This window comes from Setaria italica, chromosome I (assembly GCF_000263155.2).
Source record: "Setaria italica strain Yugu1 chromosome I, Setaria_italica_v2.0, whole genome shotgun sequence".
In the NCBI taxonomy this organism is placed as follows: Eukaryota; Viridiplantae; Streptophyta; class Magnoliopsida; order Poales; family Poaceae; genus Setaria; species Setaria italica.
The window spans coordinates 9,818,336-9,843,341 of NC_028450.1; the positions used below are offsets into that span (position 1 = coordinate 9,818,336).

At 44.5% G+C, this 25,006-nt stretch overlaps 3 protein-coding genes and 1 pseudogene across 3 annotated transcripts; 2 read left to right on the forward strand and 2 right to left on the reverse strand.

Annotated features, from left to right (window-relative positions):
• Positions 1-529: 529 nt before the first annotated feature.
• Positions 530-4,318, reverse strand: LOC101757330 (sialyltransferase-like protein 4). The gene is made up of 12 exons (XM_004952059.2): positions 4,128-4,318; positions 3,953-4,026; positions 3,352-3,441; positions 3,019-3,096; positions 2,652-2,752; positions 2,369-2,561; positions 2,199-2,289; positions 2,050-2,114; positions 1,802-1,962; positions 1,637-1,718; positions 1,386-1,495; positions 530-1,210 (listed from the first exon to the last, which is right to left on the reverse strand). The coding sequence occupies exons 1-12, from the start codon at positions 4,234-4,236 to the stop codon at positions 1,015-1,017; spliced, it is 1,350 nt and encodes a 449-aa protein (XP_004952116.1). The 5' UTR covers positions 4,237-4,318; the 3' UTR covers positions 530-1,014.
• An 899-nt stretch (positions 4,319-5,217) lies between these two features.
• On the reverse strand, positions 5,218-9,283 carry LOC101757995 (annotated as a pseudogene).
• Positions 9,284-15,317: 6,034 nt separating this feature from the next.
• LOC101755876 (protein trichome birefringence-like 12) lies at positions 15,318-19,427 on the forward strand. Its single transcript, XM_004954695.2, has 5 exons — positions 15,318-15,403; positions 16,787-17,389; positions 18,523-18,663; positions 18,776-19,028; positions 19,140-19,427. The coding sequence occupies exons 1-5, from the start codon at positions 15,318-15,320 to the stop codon at positions 19,425-19,427; spliced, it is 1,371 nt and encodes a 456-aa protein (XP_004954752.2).
• A 777-nt stretch (positions 19,428-20,204) lies between these two features.
• Positions 20,205-23,899, forward strand: LOC101758408 (autophagy protein 5). Its single transcript, XM_004952060.3, has 8 exons — positions 20,205-20,523; positions 21,476-21,600; positions 21,746-21,812; positions 22,426-22,515; positions 22,599-22,686; positions 22,782-22,919; positions 23,126-23,257; positions 23,364-23,899. The coding sequence occupies exons 1-8, from the start codon at positions 20,389-20,391 to the stop codon at positions 23,678-23,680; spliced, it is 1,092 nt and encodes a 363-aa protein (XP_004952117.1). The 5' UTR covers positions 20,205-20,388; the 3' UTR covers positions 23,681-23,899.
• Positions 23,900-25,006: the final 1,107 nt, after the last annotated feature.

Genomic DNA, 25,006 nt, shown 5'->3' on the forward strand with positions numbered 1-25,006 from the left:
ATTTTCTAAAAAAATAAGTAAATGATTTTCGTTGCTAAATACCAAAATTGTCCTGCATTGTTCACAACTTCACATGATAAACGTCAAAAACTGCAACTAATTTTTTGTGAAACTTTAACTCAGCTAAGGGTTTTTTTGGTTAATTACCAAAACTATCAGGCGTAATCTTCTGTAGGCTAAATGCCAAAACCGCAATGCCGTTTCTTTCTTTGCCAGACCTTAACCCTTAAGCAAAGGCATTTTTGGTATCCAAGCGTTGTTGCACTTTGTCACATCCGTGCCTGCTTCTTCATTGCTCATGGCCTCATGGGCAGGCAGATGCGATCTCCAGCTACTACTACATATTGCAAGACCTTAACACTTGTCACAACTTGGCATGTGTTATAATCTAGTAACTAGAAAGGTCGGCATCATGCAGGACACTTGTTATTCCAAGTTACAACCCATCAAATGCCATTGTTACTTGTTAGCATCGGTTTCAGAATGAAGAACAGGAGAGGTGAAGATGATCCTGCAATCCGCAGTCATGTGACAATCAGAAACACTTGTTCAATATAAATCTATCCCCACAAGTACATTCCGAAAATGTTGTGGAGGAATTGACACGAGACAACTCGCAGGGTCCATCGGAGGAACAATGGCTCGATTAACAGTTCATTACAAACTCCAGGCATGACACATTTCCTCTAGTTACAGTGGTGACAAGCTCAGGATATCAACGTAAAGCAGCTCTTATGATCTGTTCATTCCGCTACAGATACAAACATGACCTGAAAACGTTTAACACCAAAACTGTTGCAAACCATGCTCATTACTGCCATACACCGAAACTGCATCTCTCATCTATCCGCTCCGAAATTCCTTCAAAACTGTCCCACCACGACAACTGACACCAAATAGCTCGTGACACCAACAGAATTGTCTCATCTTGCTGCTTAATGGTGCCGTGACTTCTGATGTGCTTTTCCATCTTCTACATCTAATGGACTCTGAACCACCGCGGTCCTATCTATCCTATCTATCGTTAATCATGCAGAGGTACCCGCCCCCATCACGGCGCTCCAAGGGATACCTGGTGACACCTTTCATGTACTCAAGGTGCTTCACGGCAGCATCTCGTAGACCAGATCTGTTTGGTGCCTTTCCTTTCTCGCGCTTCTTTATCATGGTGCAAGTCCCCAGAGGGCCATCCCTTCCAGCCCCAGGTCTCCTGCAGCAAAGAACAATGGATAACTTCCAATTTATACAATCGACATTCAAGCATATAAAAAAAAGTGTCTAAAAAAGGTTGAAAAATAACCCCAATAACCCAAGTAAAATTCTGGTTGATAATTCTTATGGACCAAAGAAAGCAGCTTGCTAAAGAAAGTAATTGCAAAACTTGCCTCAACAATTTCTCAGAGGCAACTCTAGCAGCTTCAATGATATCCTTGGTAGGCAGCCACTTCACTGCCCTGCCAGGATCACCTCGCATTGGTGAGTGGATTTTTATCAGCTGCACACAAATTTTTTTACATCAATAAGTCATGTCATCATGAGTAACAAACAAAAAGAAGAACATATCTGCTAACATGCCATGGCTTAAAACAGTTGTTGTTAGCTAGTGTTAGGGGCTTAGGGCAAGAAGGAAACTCACACCAAGACATTCCATCATTTGATAATATGCTCTACCATGAAGTGGCGTATGACCCTTTCTGGCCTCTGAAAAGTATCTTGTCCTGAAAGAAAATAACGTCAACTGTAAGAAAAATTCCAGGTCAACATTATTTACAGCCATTATGTAAGATCAACAGTCACCAACCATTCCTTGTAGCCTGGGTCTACTGTGAAGCCATACATGTCAACACTGTCACAGATGGAGAGAGCAAATTCAAGAGCTTTAACCCCAGTTCCTTTAGCAGACGAACCAAATGATGATGATGTGCCTAGCATGAGGTATACTGGATTGGTTATTGGAAGTTCCTACATAACAAGAGTTCCAGCAGCCAGGTAAGAAAACATAGAACATGTACCAATGTGACCTAGTTTCTAAAACGACATGGAAATTACCCGAATCATTTGGTTCATGATATCATGTATTGTCGTCTTAACGATCAATACCTCCTTTTTTGTTTCTGCAACCATAAAAGTAATATGCATGTTCACCTTGATATCTCACTTTTTTTATAGGGGTTTAAAAAGGTCGATGGTAGACTTACCATCTAACTCAACAACTTTGTCCAGTGCCTTTGCAGATCCTCTGTTCAGAAGGCGAAATGTACTCTTTGTACCGACATATTCAGTGTAATTCTATAAAATGGACAGGAGGAGTTGTAGAATACCAAATGCAGGGGTGAAACTGACCATCTAACACATCATCTTAACAAACCTGGATGGGCGCACCATTTTCTCTGAAGACGACATCATAAGAATCAATTTCATCCCCAAATTTAGTTTTAAGAAGATCACCAGAGTTCCCAACAACAGCACATCTACCAAATTGGCGAGGCACATATGGTGATGTCTCAGGTAGAACTAGCAAGAGCTTCTCCATGCAAAGGGTTCTGTTCTGGCACTTATTCCTGCAAACTCAGAGCAAATATGCTTAGTACTCTATTGGAGTTAACCACACTTAAGTCTAGATGAAATGGCAAAGATTTGTATCTACCCACAGATGGATTCCTTTGTTGATCCTGCGCCATGCATACTCCTCCCAGCCATTTGGCAAAGCATCAATATACTCCTTTGTGAGTACTGTTGTACTGTTTCGAACCTAGAGGTAAAAAGCAATTGAGTGACCATATCAATAGCTGATCGTGCAACTGTGAAAAACTTTAGACCAACGTTGCAGTATAGTTTATGTTACAGTGTTTATGAATGCTGGTGGGGCAGTTGAGAGTGATGAGCCTACTACAAGTTGGTGGACATTGCTAAAGTGGTCTTGTGCTCACATATGACTTTTTCAAACAGTAACATATGATGATGTGATTCATTGAGCTCGTTAAACTACATGGACTTATCAACAGAAAGCATGTTCACCTGCTCCCATGAGGCCACAGCTTCGCACAGATTGAACTCAAATGACAAACCTTCAACCTCTCCAGTACTCGGATCCATCTGCAAAAAAAAAAAAAAAAATCATTCCATAAGAGGTATGAAAATGAGCATAAATATCAGACAAGAAAGCTTGGTCACGAAAGGTGGCCAACAGAGTACTATATTTGCTAGTTGAACATGCAGTAAAGTTTCAAAAGCATAGGATGCTAGGTAAGTGCACAAACAAATGCATTATTTAAGCTGTTCCTTGAAGCTGAAATGGGGAAGGTCTGCATCAGGTAAAAACTTTGCCTGACACAACAAGCAGGCACTTACCCACTTGGAAACTGTGTCGCTTGGGTATTGTATCACAACTCGACAGTAGTCCTTCCCACTCACCGCTTTCAGTCCTAGCCCATTTGCATCCTGCAGTTTTTTTTTTAAACAATTAAGGTTTATCTGAACGAAGACAGTAAAGTAGATCCTCAAGCTGCGAACAATAGAGATCAAAGCAACAATTGCCACTAAAATACAAACATGGATAACCCCAGAACATTTGTATTCAGCCCGATACACAAAAGATTGAACCTCAGAACAACTGACATAAGAATTGAAGAAGGCAACACTCAGGTATGCAATAGATGGACCCAATATAAATATGGATAATTCCCCAGACATTTGTATTCATCCCAAGACAAAAGCTTCACTCTCATTTAAGCTATCTCGTACACTAAACAGTGAGCATCAGCAGAATTGTCCCCCTGGAATCAAGAATTTCTGAGGCAATTACCCTGCCAATCTACAACAGTTCGAAATTTTAAGAAGCTAGTGACCCCAGAGGTCGCAATGCGGCATCAAACGGGCAGAATTACAAGGCAATCGAACCATAATCAAGATGAGAGAAATCAACAGGCGAGACAGATGGGCGAGACCGTACCACGCACTTGCTGAAGCGGCCCTGCAGCGCGGCGAGCGCCGCCAAGTCCGCCTCCGAGAGCCGAGCGCTTCCATCTGCACGCACGCACCCATCCCGTGTCAGGATCTCCCACACCACACGCAACCGAAACACGAAAAAGGAGGGAGAGCTCGTGGGGAGCGGTGGGCGGCATTACATGAGGAGAGGCCGGAGAGGTAGATTAGGATGGCGGTCACCCCGAAGAAGATGGCCGCGGCGAGCGCGAGAGGGAGCACCCGCATGGCCGGCGCAACCCTAGGTGCCATGCTCTTGTGCCTCGCCGTCGCCGGAGAGGAGAAGGGCGCGCCTCGCTCTGCTAATTCCAAGGAGTGGGAGGGGGCACGTGCATAACTGCATGTTAGGCAGCCACTAGCCCACTACGCCAGTGAAGTTAAAGACCCTGGGCCTCTTCTGCCTCAAGTGGGCTATAAACAATAGGCCCATCGAAGAATAGAGCCACAAACTAGCCCAATAGTTATGAAACACGGCATTTTCATGGGCTTCCAGTGGATCAGTATCCTACTACCTGTGATATTTTTTTCTTGCACAAATTACCGAGAAATTTCTGCAAGATTCATGTGAATCTCTTATGTTGGAAACGGGCTTTAGGTCAGGCTTGGTTGGAAAAGAGGATGTTCACCGGATTTTGACGGTAAACAATTTACTTCCTGCAGGAGTCTGAGAAAAACGATTTCATTCCGTGTCTGACACGGGAGCTTGGAATTTACCAGCGTTGCAATCGACCCATGCTCCTCTCCTTGTCCTTGTTTGAGTGAGCGTGCACGCAGTGTTACAGCGAGGTAAAAAGCGAAGTCTTTGCCGCGCGTCATGGGCTCATGGCTGCATTCCGGATGGCGTTGGTTGGTTGGCAGGTCGGAGACAGGAGGCGAGGACTATGGGTTGGACCTTTGCTTTGACGTCAAAATGGGCGGCCAGCTGGCCAGGAAGAGTTCAGACAACCTGCCTGTCTGCACCAGCCTAGCATTACTTGGTCAATACGTGCACAGATTCCCCAGGATTTGGTGTGTTGACATTTCCAATGTCTTATTTATTCCATCCTTTTCTTTTCATTTCGTTTTCTTTCAGAACACGCAGAGACCCACGCGTCATTGAATTTCAGCAGATAAGAGACTGAAATGTATTTCATTTTAGATTCTCCTGTATTCTTAAACCGAAAGCATAGGTATGCAAATGCATGTATCTGGAACTCAGCAGAGCAGACCAATCAATGTGCACTCATGAGCGAATGATCCAGCTGAAAGGCCAGCAACAATCAATGGACACTAGGCAAAATCTATCCTTTTCTTCCAAGACATTTTCAAGAATCATTATTTCCTTCTATTCCTACTGGTTACAACTTACATTTTCCTCTTTTTCTTGCTAATTTTACACCTCATCACGATTGGACAAGAACCACTCTCGTGGTAGCACCAACAATGATCACAACAACATCAGCAGTAGGCATCACACAATCAGGCAAAAATATTTACGCCATGTACAGGAAGAATCGTCATCGGCTCATCGCCTCCTCCGCCGCCGGCCGGGGGAGGATACCGGGATCACCGCGCCTTGGCGGCGTGGCCGTTGGCGGCCCTGGACCCTCCTCTGCCGCGCGGCTCGCCGCCGGCGCGTGGCGACGACCGCTGGTGCGCGGCGGCGCTGCGGCCGTGGTGGCGATCCCGCGACGAGCCGCTGCCGCCTCCCCGGGCCTCCCGGGCCCGGCTCTTCATCGACTCGATCTGCTCCAGCGTCTCCACCACCTCCTTCATCGACGGTCGGCTCCGGGGCTCGCCGGCGAGGCAGTTGAGCGTCAGCTGCGCCGCCTGGAAGGCCTGCTTGGAGTTGTACTGGCCCTCGAACCGGGGGTCCATCAGCCGGGCCAGCCTCCGCCGGTCGGCCAGGTACGGCTTGGCCCAGTCGGCAAGGCTCAGCTGCCCGTTTGGACGGTTGGGATCCAGCGCCCGCTGCCCGGACAGCATCTCCAGCATCACCACTCCGAAGCCGTACACATCACTCTTCACATACAAATGGCCTGCGCGCATGGATTACAGAATGTACAAAGTCAGCACAATCATAAATGGCGAAGTAGTCGCAACTTTTTGTAGATTCTACATTGTTCAGATGGGAAGAAACACTAGCTGTAAGCATAGCGGCGATGAATGCATGGGAAACCGATTTCACATTATTGTCATGTTTTTTTTTTCATTTTTGGAAAGTGAAAGCGAAGGAATGGTCATGCGTGATTCTTATGACATATTATCCACTTCGGGGCAGCAAGTGCTGATCATAGATATTATTCCAAGACAATGAAGGCCCACAGTCACAAGCATGCTATCCTGGACCAGCTAGTGCTCCACTACTCTAGGAATTCAGTGACAGGAAATTGCTTCCCTTCTAGTTAGGAAACATCAGTTTTCGCAATCGACTTGGCACTTCTGGATTCATGCTCCAAAATTTGCATTTTCTAGCATCCAATATTCTAAATTTATGAGCAAGAAAAATATATAAAGTTAATGCGCACCAAAAACGTGAATGAGAATGACCTGGAGATCGACTAAGAAAGGTCTGAAGACCCAAATTGACATCAGCCATGACCCTATTTTAAGTAAATCAAATTTGAAAAGGTTTGCAGGCTGAAATTGCCATGGTATTCAGGTCTGGAGGCTGAAAATGCCGTGATATTTATTGTGGGAGACAACCAAACCTATTCTAAGCATATTTCCATTTCAATGTGTACATTGACTAGCATATGGACCCTTGACAGTTCATTGCAGGGAAGCAGCATCAGATAATAAATATCAGCTGGTGGGAAGCATGATCGCATGAGGACACATACCAGTAGCTACATACTCTGGAGCTGCATAACCATATGTTCCCATCACCCTGGTTGTGATGTGTGAGTTGCTTCCGGTTGGTCCCAGCTTAGCAAGGCCGAAGTCAGAGAGCTTTGCATTATAATTCTGCCGAAGAACACTGTCAGTGTTTGACTTCATAAAGAACTAAGATATCACAGGTACATTGCATAGCATTGAACTTACTGCATCTAAAAGGATGTTGGAAGCTTTGAAGTCACGGTAAATAACTTGCTTTTCTGATGCATGCAGGAATGCAAGTCCTCGAGCTGCACCAATGGCTATCTTCAACCTCAGTTCCCATGACAGCGGGGCACATCCTCCTAAAACGAAAATGCATCCGTCAGTATTTTTCAGTCAAGCAGTTGCCTCCAGAAATTCTAGTATTATGCATTTATATAGTTTTAGAATTCGCCCATTAGAAAGTTATGCCATCCATCAGTATTTTTCAGTCAAGTAGTTGCCTCCAGAAATTCTAGTATTATGCATTTATATAGTTTTAGAATTCGCCCATTAGAAAGTTATGCCACCAAATGTACCCTACACACCTACTACGAAACAACTGCATAGACTAAAAATTGTAGAGTGATGATTACTTCCCTTTAGCCATAAATTCATACACGAGAAGAAGTTCCTTGTCTTCAAAGCAGTAGCCCAAGAGCTTGACAAGATTCGGATGCGAGAGCCTTCCTAGAAAATTTATCTCTGACTGCAGGTAGACATTAAGAAACGCTCATTAGATATGCCAGCTAACATTTGGCAACGCGTAGACATATGTTAGACTAAAATAATATAATTGAGCGAGTCAATTGCAGTCACAATTTGCAAGGATAAGTGGCACATTGCTGAAACCATGTCTTTTTTTCTCAAAATGCCAAAGCTCACCAAACAAAAAACAACTGCATTGTGATAAACATGTGGCTAGTTGTATTATTCTAATCAGCATTCAGCAGCTGAACAGTCTAGTACCACAGCACTTCCAACAATATGTTTCTGGTCAGCATTGGACCATCAGCAATACCAAGGTAACGCAGCCCGGTTAAACAATTATCCATCACACATGTATAAAACTGACAGCCAGGTCATCTGAATTTAAACGAAGGATAAAGAACCACAGGCATGCAATGACCAGGAGAATCTTCAAAATCGTTGTGCTTCTTTTAAGCTCTGTCCATTAGTGCTGTATCAACAGAAATTGAACTGCATGATTCCTTAAACAAGACAATTTTAAGCTCATATGAATTCTTCTGCTTGTGCTGGTACCAAGTGCCATCATCAAGAGCAAACAAAACTAAGTCAAACCCCAGCCAGATTGTCATGATGCCTATACAAATGCTCATCAACTTGGCATCCTTTACTCCAGATTGTTATTTAACAAAAGGAAGAACGAAACAAAGGAGGCTCTAAATTTTACCTGCCATTCCTCATACCCCTGCATGCTCTCCGAGTTGAGCTTCTTGACGGCAACAACCATGCCGGTGCCGTTCTTGGTCGGGGCCATCGTCTTCTCATCCACCCAGCCTTTGTACACTCTCCCAAATCCCCCTTCACCGAGGACGCTGTCCGGCCTGAAGTTCTTGGTGGCCGCCTTGAGCTCCATGAATGTGAAGGTGCGGAGGTTGGGCGCCTCCAGGATCTGGCCGTCGAGGTACTTGCCCCCCTCGTCGAAGCCGCTGCCGGTGCTGCGGCTGCCGGCGGACGCCATGAAGCTGCTGCCCACGGAGGAGAGCTTCCCCGTGGTGCTTTGGCTGGTGGTTATGCTGCCGCTTGTCTTGGAGGAGGTCATCGTTGTCCCTGTTGCACGAGTAGGCACCAAATTCATAAACCATAAGTGAGATTACGGAAGAAATTCTTGGAGGAAATTGGCAATTCGTCAGTATAAAGTTGGCCTTCTCCCACCCTTTCAGAAGGGAGAGAATAAAAACTGCGAATTTCTGATAAACAAAAGTGAAGAGGAAGAATTGAGCTTGGAGAAGTATGGTTTGATCACAAATCCCGTCTCCGGTCGTTACTGCCATAAGAAAGGAACGAGAAATCTTAAACTAGCAAGAAGAATCTACTGAATTTTTGTCACCACCCTCTGCTAAGCAAAACCTGTATCTTCAGTTAGGGGAACTGCAGGCTGAAACTTCTAAAAGCTATTTGAGCAGAAGCCATGAACTTTGTTTCGCCCAGGATAGGTCCAAGACTCAGGAGGATGCAAGAATTGAAACGCTCACATGAAAAAAAAATACAGGAGAACGAAGAAGAAAAAACGGGTTCTTGAGACAGGCCCTCCTCACCTGGGCTAGATGGCCTGAAATCCTCGGCCACATCAGCCTTCCCGGAGCCACCGCAGATGTTCCCCATCTCGGGTCCTCCCTCTCAGAGTTCGATCTCTCTGAGTTCTCTTTCTCTACAGGGGAGGGAAGGGGAAGGAAGAGGACGGAGGAGGAAGAAGCGTAGCAGGGGGGGGATGGCGAAGTCAAGGAGGGGGATATAAGTATGCGAGACGACTGACTGACGAAAGCGAGTGCAGACCGAGAGCTCGGCCGGCAAGGCGAAGTCTCCGCCCCGTTTCACTTGTGTGCATGTGGCCCCTGGACCGGAGCCCGGTGAAAAACGCTCTCTCTCTACTTTACCTTTCCTTCAGACTGCAAATTCTTCGTGAACTTTCCATGGATTCGTCATTCGTTGAAATCTTCATACATGTAAGAGCAAACCTTAAACCATCCCTGACAAGAGGTGCGTGCTGAGTGCTAACATATTCCGAGGGCTCATTTGGCGTGGCTGTAGGATTACTCTGGTGGAGTAGTTTTTTTAACTCCAGATTATCTAGGTAGAAAAACGTTTAGCAAAATAGCTTCTTCGAAAAATTGAAAACGAACAAAATGGGTAAAATGTCTATAATGATTTTTCTTTTTTTTCTCTTTTCTTCTTTTTTTTTCCATCTTTCCTTCCCCTTCTCTCTTTCTTATCCAGTTTCCTCCCGAGACACCGCCACCCGTTGCCCCTACCTCACATGCTCCCTCGCACCAATGGTGCCCTCCAGCCGGCAGCGGCGCCCTCTGAGCCCACCTCGTTCCCCGGGTCACCGACACCCTCCAGCCTCTCCTCTCCTCCGTTCCGATGACGCCCTGTGGCGCCTCCTCCTCCCCCGCGTTGGCGACGCGCGCGACAACGCTCTCTGACCTTGCCTTGTCCCCCACACCGTCGGCGCCCTCCGGGTTTCAGTTTGCCTGCTCCTCCATGCCGCCAGCATCCTTTGACCCCACCATGGGGGGCAAACCGGGGACTTTAACCCCGTAGATGAGATGGAGCCGCGGGGAGGTTTTTTTAGCTTGGTCTCCATCGATTCGCTCCAGAGAGCGAGAAATGTCGCGGAACTATTTTGCTCACGCCCCTTTGGCAGGGTTTCGCCGGAAGCCGATTGAGAAGCTCTACCAAAGGGGGCTGATTTGGCTACCATAACAGCATTTTTCTTTTTGGACGAGATATATTGAACCACGTAACAATAGCAAATCAACTTGTTTGTTGTCTAAAAAAACTTGTGTGTTCAGTAGAGAAGCACTTTCCGATATTGAAATCGGTACTATGACATACGCATTCAAAATTCATGGAAAAGTTTACAGGAAGAGATAATTCAGCATGCATATGGTATGACACAACTCACAAGCTACAAAAGAAAGGGAAAATGTCCCAATAATTCGATCCAACTAAATATTTCGCCGATGAAAATTGAAAAGCAATACCAAGTGTTTGTGTTTGCAAACAATAATTGATGAATAGTTTTTCTTAACAAAAACACACAAAATGTTTAGTGACTAGGGATTTGTTGGGATGTGGCTAGACTGGGTCCAACAGGGGCCAGCCAATGGTTTGTTTGACCAGTCACGCTAACCGTTTACTACCGAAAAATAGCAAATAGTTTTTTTAAAAAAATGGTAGTACCTTCCCCCATTTTCTAAAGGCAGAAACAGACTAGAGGGCTCTGAGTCATGAGATCTTCAGAGGTTGACAATAGTGGCACGTACAGGTGCTGGACTGTGTCAAACAAATCAATCTCGTTTTGTTGATTTCTCCCAATCATCAGATTGGAACATTATGCACATTTTCATTGGTTCCTGAGTATAGACAAATCTAAATCCATGCTTACTTCATGAACCCAAACACCATATCACCTCTTATTCTTTCAGATGTGTTCGCACACATTCTACAAAAGGATGTGTGTAGTTTATACTCGCTTGTGCTTACAGCATTTGACCAAATCTTGCAGCATCTTCCGTCTCCTCAGGCTGAGGAAACTGCTGGGAGTAAACTGAAATAAAATTCCCTAAAGAATTGACATATATTCAACAGCAAGGTATGCCGGGAAAACTTGCTAAAACTGTTCCGTCATCATTTTTAGTAATGAGTTAGGTTATCCTCATAGGAATTGTCATCTGACAAGTTGGGTGCAAGACAAAACACAAAGCAGCCAAGCGATCACAAGACCATGATGCAAGCAAGCATCGCTTCATCAGCTGCCTCAGACTGGCAGGTTAAGTCAGATATGTGACCTGAAATAACCATGGTAAATTAGTTATCATTATCAGGTCCATTTGAATTCCATGCTTTGGCAGCTCATTGTATAACGCTCTCTGAAACGCAAAGTAGCAGTCGTGGAACCGTTCTTCGATGACGACTGAACAAATTGACAGACAGCAAAGGAAAATTTAGTAAAAACACTTTTCTTTTTCATCTTACTACCAATCGATCGGTTAATCCAAACTTGTCCATTTCACCACCAGTTATTTATACAATGGCCTACAGAAAGAACGTCAAGAGGATTTTACAGCTAGTGATGCAAGCACTGAACTGCATCTGTAACTCTCCAACTGTTGGGAGTAGTAGTGCTAAGTCCATCATCTGCAACTCACAGTTGACATTTTGTCTTGACAACTGCATTATTTCTCTTCAGGTTACATCCATCATCTACAAAAAGACAAAACCTAAAAGTTACAATTAGCATAGTGCTTCCTGTACTGATCCATGATCGGTACTAGGAAATAAAGGAAGATTATATAAGTGGCGAGCTGTGACTGCCTAACAACATGAAGTCTGCAGAAAACGCATGCTAGATATCGATGGTTGACTTGACAAAACCAGGTGAGACAAGGAGATGCCAGGATATGATTGGCCCAATTAGACGCCACTAGTAGTAAGTCTTTAAAAAAATAACACAACTAGTGGCATATCTGCTGATGCTGATGCATTACAATTTACAAAACCCAGAGGAAAATGCTAGCTTTCCCCCCTTTTTCTCTTTTTGAACAGAAGAAGCACTTTTGCAACCTAAAAAAATATACCTTAAAAAAAGCACTTTGCGATTATAAAGGGTCGCGAAATAGATGATGACTACAACCAATTACAAGACCGGCGTAGTCGCTTTCTTCGTATCTTCTCATCATCTTCACATGGTAATATTAATTAGGTCTCATGTACAATACATGCATGGTACGTAGTTTGTTATTTTGAAAGTCCATTTCCCCTTATTGACTTATTCTAAAAGCAGAAAGACAAGGGAATAGACTACAGTGCAATCAGTCCTGAGATTTTCGGAGGTTGACAGTAGTCTACGCAGACGTGCTAGACCGTGTCAAATAAACCAACTGTTTGTTGATTTCTCTCAAGTATCAAATTGGAATGATGTATTTGCATTGGCTTTAATATACGTATAGACAAATCTAAAACCATGCTTAATTACTTCATGAACCCAATGTCTTTACTTTCATGTGTTCATACGTCCTAGAAAAAGGACATCTGACTTGACTTTGCAGCATCTTCCATCTAAGATTGAGACAAATATTGGACTAAATTTAAATGGAATGCTTCTGAGTTGAAGTCGGTCAATTCAAGACCAAGTAGCATCACCGTGTTAGTAAATGGAAATCCTGTCGTCCACTCATGTGTTCTCATCTAAACAGGTTGAGTACGTACGGGACAAACCACAAGCAGCCAAGCGATCACAAGGGACAAGACCATGATACAGGAAAACAGTGTTTTCCTTTGCTCAGGCTAGCAGGCATGATGATTAAAGTCAGACATGCGGCTTGAAATCACGGTAAAAACAATTATCCTTCGTTTTTATCAGCTTTGTTTGGTGTAGACTGTACAGGCTGACATCTCATAGACTCATACATCCTAGCGTTTTCTGAAACACAGGAAAATAGCAGCCGCAGAACCATTCTTCGATGACGGCTGAACAAATTTGCACACAGCAAAGAAAAATTCAGGAAAAGGATTCTTTTTTTTCTTTATTAGCTGACTGGTTAATCCAAACTTGTCCATTTGCTCATCATCTATTTTTATGGACACCACTATGAACTGGGAATAATAGTGTGCTACCTTCATCACCAAAATCTCACAGCTGACATTTTGTCGATCTTGACAATTACACTATTATTAGGTTATACTAATCATCAAAAATATACTACATGTATAGCAAAAAGACAAACCTAAAAGTTACAATTAGCATATAGTGCTTGGCATACTGATCCGTGATCAGGAGGAATCTAATGAAGATTATGTAAGTGGGAAAATGTGACTGCCTAACAGCATGTTGTTTGAAGTCTGCAGAAAAAAACGCATGCCCATAGGGAAGTAGGCATCGATATGATGGTTGGGTTGACTTGACAAAACCAGGCGAGAGGGAAAGAGAGAAGAGCATGTCAAGCTATTGGCCCAAACGCCACCACTACTACGTCTGCTGACCGTGCATCACACTACCCGGCCGGAGGAAAATGCCAACTTTTCCCTTTTTTTCACTTTTGTTCTTTTTGAAGAGAAGCACTACTTGCACTTTGCGAGATTATAGTGGGCTTGAAGAGATTTGAGACTATGACTGCAACCAACTACAAGATTGTTGGTAAGGTAGGTTAGTTAGGTTTCATGTACTATGCATATGTGCTGATGAACAGTATATATACAAAGCTAGCTAGCTTTGGAGGGAGAGAGCAAAAGAAAAATCTTGGGGAAAAAGAAGACGACCGACCAGACTTTCATGAACACCATGTAGCTAGTCACAAGAAGTTGCTGCGAAATTTGATTTGAAAGCTGGGAACGGATGGGGAGTACAAATACTCCCAAAGTGTTAACTAGCGCTGTCAGTTAGGCATATGCAGCAAGCTGATTACGCGGCTACCTGACAACCTGAAGGAAGGGTGCAGGAAGAGAACAATTAAGCAGTAACTTTCAGAGTTTTATAAATAAAAAAAAGCAGTAACTTTCAGAGAGCATCAACTAATTAATTCAACCGGGAAACTATAATAATTAAGTAAAGCTAGGAAGAATAGGATGGAGAGCGACATATGCCAACCAACCAACCATCTCCAGAACGATTAAGCTAGCTGAACCAATCAACGACACGCTGCATATGCTAACACGCCGCTACTCACTCCATTCCAAATTATAAGGTTGGAGAGTGAAGTCATTTTATGTTTGACCAAAATTATAGAGATGATCACAAAAATTTATGTCACCGAATAGATATACTATGAAAATATATTTAATGAAGAAACTGATGGTACTTATTTAGTCTCATGAATGTTAGTACGTTAGGGTATAAATTTGGTCAAATTTGAGATGATTTGACTTTCCAAAAAAGTTGGAATGACTTGTAATTTGGAAACGGAGGAAAACTGAATCAAATCCGAGTGAAGTGATTGGATTCTGTTTTTGAAGTTGTTTAGTCTATGTTCATTATTGTTAAATCAGTGTTTGGTTTGGTTTGCAGATAGATACACCGGCAACGTTGCCTTCATCCAGCTAGCCATTGACGATCAGCCAGCCACTCACCTACACTGCGCTAAGCGGCTTTGACTTGACTCAACGCCGCAATTAATCTAAGGCATTGCCTGCCGTTGACTGAACTCGTACTAATCCAAGGCTCTTGCAAGGTCCTTCCATTCCATGCATGGACTACACGTACTGAAATTGAATGCAACGCGGTTGCATATAGCAAATGGCTTGACACGCAATTAACTAATTAGCCTTATAATTGTTACACGAGAAAGAAAAAACACTCGTTTTTGGACCAAAAAATTCAAGCATGCACACACCCGTACGCACCAAATGGACGGATTCAAAGTTGGGGAGACAATAGGCACGAGCGACCTTTTGGAGACAGACTCGTTCGTCCAAGTTCATCATAGTCACAGCTAACGTCATCATGCATCACCAATCCATAGCCCACTAGGCCCAGATTCTGCAGCCCACAAGGTCATGCGGTTCCGTCCTATTTTCCTTTTAATTTTCTTGTGTCGGTTCCGCACCTCGTCGCACGGACTCGAATCCGACTCCGGGTCGGTGTGGGCTTCGGCTGGTTAGGCCTGGCCCATTTCGATCTCGTCTAGGCCGTGACCAAAGCCGCCGCCGCCGATATCCGCCCGCCCGCAGCTATTCCTCGTGTACAGCTGATAGCTCCGTCTGTTTCGATCGAGCTCAAGGTCAGTCTTCGGTTCGTTCGATCGCGGTTGATGGAGCTGCGCGCCGACCGTGAGCTTGAGGCCAGCGCGTCTGACGGGGCTGACGATCTGAACAAGACCACTGCCCAGCCTGCCGGGTTGGAGGAGGAAGTGGAAGTCACAGACGACGACGAGTAGTAGTACTACTAGGGCAGGTCTTCAAGTGTCTGCACATTGCAATAGTCATCCTTGTGTTACCATTTAGTATCTTATTTGCTAAGAATCACTGGGTTACAATTGATACTCACTGGAACAGCATAGTCTCAGTAGAGATTTCCAGTCTTGCACATCTCACCGGAATCAGTACCTTTTGCCATAGCCAGTTCTGCTTGTGCACACTGCTGTCCAATTGTAATATATTGGAATATGTAATTCTCCGTTCGTGCTAATCGATTTGGCCTTACCTTGTACTAAGCCGTTAAGTGATTTGATGTTTTCCTGACCCATTTAGTATGTAATAACCCCCTCTAACATGTATGTGCTCAGGAGGGTGAGTTAGCAAACATATTTTAAGTTTTTTTTTATTTCTTTGAGTGCTCCCTCCATCCTGAATAATTTCTTTGAATATACTATAAGTCGATCTACCTGATGAATTTGGATGTCATAATGAACAAACTGAACCTTTTATTGTCTGACAGACCATCAAAATATAAGTGTCGGAGTACTGCATATTTTGCTGAAAATTTTTTTAAGGTCATCAGCGATTATCACTTATCAGTTCTGCAATGGGCTGCTCCGTGGATCACCAATTAATAGCCCCGGCAGCCCACAAGGTTATGTGGCCCAGCAGCGGCCTTGATCCTCCTCCCCTGTCACCTCCTCAGGCGACCTCGAACGATTCAGCTCACTCACGTTGCTGAATGCCTGAATCCCCGGAACCGGGTTCGTCTTCTGTCTCCTTTTCGATTTCGTTGCATACTCTGTTTTTTTTACATTCTCCCTCCCTATGACCTGATGTCCCACCTGCTAACTTCAGTAAATATCGAAAAGGCCCGGGGAACGTTACGTGATGCATAAATCACTGCATGGCGCGCGCCTGTAAGACTTTAATCCCAGTTGATTTTACCGACTAGGAGTAAAGGGTATGTCCCGCGCTTGGCGTAGCAGACCCTTCAGTCTCAGGATGGCTTTACTCCTGATTGAAGCACCCGGGACTAAAGACCTCCTTTTTGGCGGTGTTTGGTTCCCTTTGCTTATTTTTAGCACGTGAATAGATTCGTCTCGTCGTTTAGCCTCCACTTATGTAATGAGTTTTGTAAATAGTCTACGTTTAATACTAAACTCATAATTAGTATCTAAACATTCGATGTGACGGGTGCTAAAAATAAGCAAATGTAATCAAACGGGATCTTTGTCTCAATTAGTTTATCCCGGATGGATTTTTGGGAGATATGCACCCTACCAATTGAGACTAAATACGAGTTCTAGTGTACTTCTCATTATATTCCTATATTCTCAATTTCCTTTATATCATATTGTAGCATTGACGACAAGAAGAACATGAGGAGGAAGAGGGCGGCGGCGGTGTCCCTTTCCGCTGCGTCGTCGCCGGAGGCGAGCGCAATGCGGCGCCTCCGCTTCTGCCTCCCTTTTCTCCTCCTCCTCGTGACCGTCACCATTCGTGCCCTCCTCTCCCGGTTCGCGCGGCGCGTGTCCCCGCCTGAGCCGCTCCCCTGCGGCGCCGCGCCCACCGACGCCACCGCCGGCCGCTGGGTGCCCACCCCGCACCCAGTGCCGCCGCCGCTCTACGCCGCGTCCTGCCCATTCCACCGCAACTCCTACAACTGCCTCCGCAACGGCCGCCCGCCGCTTGCGGCGCTCTCCTGGGCGCCCACGCGCTGCGGCGGTGCCGTCGTCCCGAGGATCGACGCCGCGGGCTTCCTCGCCGCAGCCAGGGGACGCCGGGTCGGGCTCGTGGGGGACTCGCTGTCCGAGAACCTCGCCGTCGCGCTGCTCTGCGCGCTCCGCTCCGCCGACCCCAGCGCACGCAGGTGGAAGCGGCGTGGCGCGTGGCGCGGCGGTTACTTCCCAAGGGAGGACGTCACCGTCGCGTTCCACCGCGCCGTCTTACTCGCCAAATACACGTGCGTGAGTGCTCTCTGTCTCTGGTCCTCTGCTGCTCGATACTGTTGCTTTCAGACCATAGTATGTTCATGAATACTTGCATTGCACTGTTATCGTTGCAGATCAAGAATTTAAAATATCTACATTGCAGCAATAGTTGTATTTATATGCATTGATCGGTAGTGATATTTGAGGGATGAAACTGTTTTTTTGGAGCAAACAGAGCTTGCTTGGCTTGTCAATGAACTGAAGAGTTCTGACAATTGCAAGACTGCAATGTAGTGCTGTCACATGTGGGCGCAATGCTCAGAGTTGGGATATTCTGAACAAGAATCTGGATCAGTTGCATCTGAGAGGGTGTTTGGATCCTTAGCTAAAGTTTAGTCTATGTCACATCGAATCTTCGGAGGCTAATTAGGAGGACTAAACATGAGTTAATTATAAAACTAATTACATAGATGGAGGCTAATTCGCGAGACGAATCTATTAAGCCTAATTAATTCATGATTAGCACATGTTTACTGTAGCATCATATTGTCAAATCATGGACTAATTAGGCTTAATAGATTCGGCTCACAAATTAGCCTCCATCTGTGCAATTGGTTTTGTAATTAGTCTATATTTAATACTCCTAATTAGTATCTAAGCATTCGATGTGATAGGGACTAAACTTTAGTCCTGGAAATCAAACGGGGCCAAAAGCCGGGAAGATCTTTTCTTGGTTTTAGGATATTTTGCGTATGGGACTGAATTCCCAGCAAAATATTGTTCTGTGCTGCATGGTTGGTTTCCGCAGAGATGTCAGCAGTATCCTTTTGCTGCTTGCTGAACTGTGAATAGTTGCACTGTTGCTTTCCTGTTCGTTCTACATCGCGATGTATGGAAATCGAGTTGTTTGAGTGCACTTGTGTAAAGAAGATACCTTTGTCAATTGCATGCTTGGATGACTAAATCAGGATTAGACATACTGCATACAAGGAGGCAGGGATATCAGTTATCTTCAAGATAAAAGTTCATATTTGAAAAAATCTGTGGCACTCGGACATTTTTATTGCTCGCGCCTGTGTTTATTTTAGAAGAGCAGCATTGTACTTTTGTATATGATAAACTCATGAAGCTCACTCACATGGTGATGATAACTAATGATACAAAGGTGGCAGCCTGTGGAGAGTCCGGAAGAAGTTGAGAAGGATGGAAGAAAAGGAATTTACAGAGTGGATGTTGACATTCCGGCTGATGAGTGGATAAATGTCACCAAGTTCTACGACGTGCTAATTGTCAACACCGGACACTGGTGAGTTTATCGCTCCCAAAACTTGAAGCTTTTTCCTTTTGTGTACTGGTAATAAAGTGAACATTAGTCGCATTCAGCGTAATTCTTGGAACATTTCTCTGATCCATATCAGGTGGGGCACATACAAGTTCCCGAAAGAGACGCCCCTCCTCTTCTACAGAGGAGGAGAGCCGATCGAGCCTCCCCTCAGCATACATGACGGGATGAAAGTAGTGATCAAGAGCATGGCCTCCTACATCGACAGGGAGATGCCAAGTAGCAGGACGCTGAAGCTGTGGCGGTCGCAGTCGCCCAGGCACTTCGACGGAGGCGAGTGGGATCACAACGGGAGCTGCGTGACCGGCAGGCTCCTCGAGGAAGACGAGGTAGCAGTACCATCCATTCTGAATCTCAATTCGGAGTATTTGCATTTGAAGATTCAGAAGAATTTCGCGTGCTGATTGATTTCATTCGAAATTGTTGGCGCGCGCGTGCAGCTGGAGTCTTGGTTCGATCCCCGGCACGGTGGAGTGAACAAGGACGCGAGGACGGTGAACATGGCGATCCAGGAAGCCCTAGCGGGATCGGAGTTCCGGCTGGTGAACCTGACGTTCATGAGCGAGTTCAGAGCTGATGGCCATCCGGCGACGTGGCTGGGGAAGAAGGACGCCGTGGCCGTGTACGGGCAGGACTGCATGCACTGGTGCGTGCCCGGCGTGCCGGACACCTGGGTCGACATCTTGGCCGCACAGATCCTGCATTTTTTCAAGCATGGCAAAGGCTGAATTGCCAGATTTTGTAGATAGATGGATGGAACTTTGAGGGTATTTGGTTCCCTTTGCTTATTTTTAGTACGTGTTACATCGAATATTTATATTCTAATTAGAAGTATTAAACATAGATTATTTACAAAACTCATTACATAAGTGGAGGCTAAACGGCGATATAAATCTATTTAGACTAATTACTAACACATTATCAAATCAATGACTAATTAGTCTTAATAGATTCGTCTCGCCGTTTAACCTCCACTTATGTAATGGGTTTTGTAAATAGTCTACATTTAATACTCCTAATTAGTGTCTAAATATTTGATGTGACGAGTGATAAAAATAAGTAAATGTAACCAAACGAGCTATCTGTTTCGCCTAGCGTAGTACATAGGTGATGACTGTGATCACACAAGCCATCGCGTAGAGAATCGAAAGAGATTGGGTTTGGGGAGAGAGAAGGAAAGAAGAAAATATTTTAAACTCGGCATTGCACAAAACAACACCGAATTTGAAACTGAAACTATTCATGTCAATGAGATAAATTCTCGTTTTAAATATCTCTCTCTTTTTCCAAGGAAAAAAACTGTCGCTCAACTGTTCACCGTTGATTTTCTCTTCCTCGCAAAAAAAAATAATTGTTGATTTTCTCCATAGACAGACAGAAACCTTGCACAGGGAGATATGAAACGCGAGGAATTTGAATGAATTTCATGAGAAACAGAGATTCGATTTTAGCGTGGTGGCGTGTTCGTCTCCGGAAAAGGACTCGTCGGTCGGCCCCTACCGAACCCAACCCAACTCCAACTCGACCGACCCTGTGCTCGTGCTCGTGGCTTGCTTCCTCTTCTCCGCCGCCGTCTCCCTCCCTTCCCCTCTCGCGTGCGCTACGCGACGCCGGCGAAGCGAAGCGGATTGGTCCAGCGAGCCCTGGGGACAGGCCCCGCGCCACGAGATCTGCCCGCCGGCGGCGGCAATGGCCGCCGCGCACGAGGAGGCCGCGGCGTGGTCGGAGGAGGCGGCGCGGCGGGTCTGGGGCGGCGCCGTGCCACTCCAGGTCCACCTCCACGACGCCGACGTCACCGCGCTCCCCCCGCCGCCACCCTTCCTGGTATCCCCCCCCCCCCCCCCTCCCTCTCTCTCCGCTCTCTCTTCAAAAGTTATCCGCTGCTGCTGCTGCTTTCTAGTCGCTTCGGCCTCCGCTGTCGTTACTAACAACTCCATCCCAACTGGCGCCGCCGTCCAAATTGCGGCGGCTTGTGTCGAGTAATTGTTGTCTGTACCACGCGATTCTCGAATTGCTTGGCGTGGTTGTGAAGATCAGAACTGCTGAATTTCTAGGGCAGTACAGTACCGCTGTACCAGTGAAGGGTGGTAATTGTCAGATTAGAATTCAGAAGATGCTGTTTTAGGATTTGCCAATGTTTTGACGCTTGTACAAGATTCGGATGAAGTTTAGGCCTGGTAATAAAATCTTCACCTTCTCACCCACAACTGCAAGAATGCAAGCCAAACAAAACCTCAAATCAGGCTTTACTTTGTAGGGTATGTCTACGGTAGTATGCTTAGTTTAATGTCACTGGATCATCATGGCTCGTGAGTCAAACTAATTCCATCTGTCTAAGGAGTTAAAAGTTCAGTGCTACAACTCTGCAAATTTTTATGCAGTGGCCTGTGATAAGTCTGGCATACAGGCTGTTCATTGCTGTTACAATACAAGAGAATTCCTTGTGTCTGCCTTTAAAATCTATTACATCTTGGTTTCCAGTCTGATAATCAAGCATGGGTGCTACTTCTTTGTTTGTTTTGTTGGTGTCTTATGTGCAAAACAACAGTCATTTCATGATGATCATCATTTACCCCTTCCTACCATAAAATGCAACAAAATGCCTACCATAAAATGCAGCAAAATGCAACCTACTATTTACCTTTTTGTTTCTGTTGAAAGGTTCATCTTTCCCTTTATGCGAGTGTTCCTCATGTTAACAAGTGCACAGAGTTTTGGCACACCTTTCTAGTGCTTCCTTACCTTATCAGTTTCATTTATGGATTGTCTTGAGCAGACTTTGGGGCCAAGAATTGGGTATTTGCCCCTCTTGATACCTGTTATAAAGGCTCATTTCAGCAACGCTCTCCCACCTGGTGTTGACACTGTTTGGTTTGAATATAAAGGGCTGCCATTAAAATGGTAACATATGCTACCTTCTCTATATGTTTGTGTTAGTAATTTGCATGTAAGATAAATAATGAAAGTTGAAAGCACATGCTATTGTTCAACACTCCTCAAATTGCTAACTGCCTTTCCTGATCTTTTTCTTTTTTGGCACTCTTAGGTATGTACCAATTGGAGTTCTTTTCGACCTTCTATGTGCAGATCCAGAAAGGCCATGGAATCTAATAGTAAGGCTGGATTTTTCACTTTTACTTTTCTCGACGATTTTGATATTACTTACCTGAATGTTTGTGATATGTTTTTTCCCTGTGATTTATGGTTTTGTTAAATGCAATGGTGGATCTTATAAACCATTTAGATTGTGTTTTATATTCTTGTTAGCTTAAATTATTACCATGCATTTTATACCAACTCGACGCCTTTTGAAGTTTTATCTGTTTTGTCTTAGTTTTGGACCATATTCTCAGAGCTCAGCTTTGCCAACTAGATCAATATGAAATAATGAAAACTTTCTTTACTGCAAGTCTGCAACACTTTGCATAGCGTGCTATATAGCAGTCGTACAGGCATCAATGTTTCAAAGGGTGCTCATTGCTCACTTAGTATACTGTAGACTAGGTAAAAAGAGCAGCATTGGGTGTTTGTGAAACTTTATGTTAACTGGGGTAGTATGGCCAAAAAACTAATTCAGGCTTAAGAATTTTTTTATATATGTCACAGTTTTCAGTTGGTGTCTGAAGTCATGAAAAATCTTTTGCATTAGTCTGCTGTTTGGGCTCCTGTGTGGCCTTTCCTCTTGTTCAGTTCTTTTGTCCGCTAAACTTATGTATCATAATGTAGGTTCATTTTAGGGGATATCCCTCAGAAATTTTGTCACCATGCGAGGGTGAAGATAGTGTGAAGTGGAGCTACATGAATTCTCTGAAAGAGGTTTGTTTTGAGAACCAAAATTATCATCACTTTCTTCCCACCTCAAAGCAATCTATTGTAATTCTTTCTCTTTTCTTTTGCAGGCCACCTTCATCATTACTGGGAACAGTAAGAGTGTGATGAATATGTCCCAGGCTGATCAAGTTGCTCTGTGGCAATCTGTAACGAAAGGTACTCTCCGGAAACAACATTTCAGTCTGCCTGGTCAAATGCTCAGAATACTTTCAGCGCCACATTTTCACCACTTTTGTGTTATTTGTTATTAGGTAACTTAGATGGGTATAAGAATATCTCCACCAGGCTTAAGCTTGGACCATTTGAGGAGGATGGCTTAGTACAAACAGCCTCTACAGAGCGTCAACAAAGTTCTGATGAGCCAGAATCTCCTGGACCTGGCAGACCATGTATGCTCTTTTGCTCTGGACTTTCTACTGTAATTCGTGGTTGAAAATTCTAAATTCTCATGGTGACCAGGAATTGATATGATAATCCATGCTTATGAAATTTTCATTGCTATAACTTAAATTCCAAGTTACATAGCAATTAACTGATGCCATGCTAAGATATACCCATATACCCTGGTTGTTCTGATTAATTAATCTATGGTTAGGCAGGGTCCCTGTTCGATTCTATGTGCGTGGTGTTCAAGAAGACCTTGAGGATATAGAAGATGCAATGCCTGTTAGTGACTGGGAAAGTGTGTCCTACATAAATCGACCATTTGAGATTCGGAAGGTCGAAGGTATGTAGCACCACAGTGAACATGCATGCTACATTCCACAATGTTCTATTTTACAGCCATAGTAGTTGTTTTCCTTAACATGTAGTTCTTCCACTGTATGGCACAGGCAGAAGCTACATTACCCTGGGGCATGCATTACAAACATTGCTTCCTGAGTTCTTCAGCTCAGACCCCCAAAATGCAGAGGAACTGGGCTCAGCTGGTGGTGGTTCAGATACCACAAACTCTTCAAGAAGTTCTCAGGAGGCAGAACCAGCTTCCGCAAGTCTGCGAGAGGCGACCAAGCAAGCTAAAGTGAAGCTAGTAAGGGTACAGGGCATCGAACTGGACATGGACATCCCGTTCCTTTGGGTCGCCAACAACTTGAAGAACCCTGAATACTACCTCCATATCTGTGTATACGTCAGTACCAGAAAACAATAGCTCAAAAGGAGTAGATGATAAATGTTAGATACGGCACGTAGGATTGCGTTCACGACATCGTTGGCTTTGTTCTTTGGTTAGGCGTTAGACACTGTTATTCTTTGTACAGATGCTGAAATGGTAACCTCTTTGGTGTTGATGCGCGATGATGTAAGGATGGAAATTGGATGTGGATGATGATGAACGTTAACAAACCTGCCCGGAGCAGTTTTTCTCTCTTTTTTGTGCTTGTGAATTTTCTAGAGAAATATGCAATGCATTAAAAAAATCACTTTCAGGACTTTGCCTTCTCATAATTGCATGGGCAAGCTGAACTTGAGTAACATTTATCTGTGATCATCAGCTGATGCGCTCCAGCTTTAATTGTGTTGATCGCTGGTGTCAGCGCCACCGTTCCCATCCCTACTGGCTGCTGGCCTGGCCTCAAGTTTCCTCATCTTGGTCTTGGCATTCAATTCAGACAAACCTTCCAGGAGCAGAATTTTTTGTGTGTGAAACTGTTACCAGGAACAATAAAAAGAAACTAAATGGGTCACGACGTCTTCATGCTGTTTGGAAGGAACAAGATTCACCTCGACAGACGCAGAATTAATCGTGACCCCAAATCAAGGAAAACACCAGAGCTCCTGAATGTGCATAGGTAATCAAATGCAGCAATGGCTGGTGTGTATATAGTGAGAAAACATGCATAGCGATTGCGTCAGTTTGGTCTTTGGCGAGAAGCTATACACTAGTGTCATATAAAAAACACAGGTGGCAACTCATATAGAAACCATGAAGCAAGCATTACCTTTAACATAAGTTAATCGATCACACACTGAATACATAGATAGCATTGGATGAAGCACCAGACATCATGGTCCAACGATCTATGCGAACAAGTAGTGGCGAAAGTCTTGCCATGTGCCCAAGTCTCTCTCTCTCACACACACACACAATACATAGTGGCTAAAACGTTTTGCCATATCATAATTAAATAGACATGAATGATGTAGAACTTGGGTAACATTTAGTTTTCAGCTGATGATGCGCATTATATTAGGCAGCAGCATGCTCCTGCTTCTTCTGTTGACGCAAGCGGTCACCTCTTCCTCCAGTTTGTTCAGCTTGGCTTCAATACCAGAAGAGGTCTTGATAAGCCAAGCAACGATGCAGAGACTATACACTCTGGTCACCTTTTTCCGGAAGGTTTAGTGCCCAGAACCTGCACACAAGAATACTTGCACTCACCTTTCCAACTGTCCCCTCAAGATTTTAGTCAGGAAGAACATGGGTTGTGTCCTTCCAGTTGCACTCCCATCAGAAAACATGCGGCGGTAACCTTGA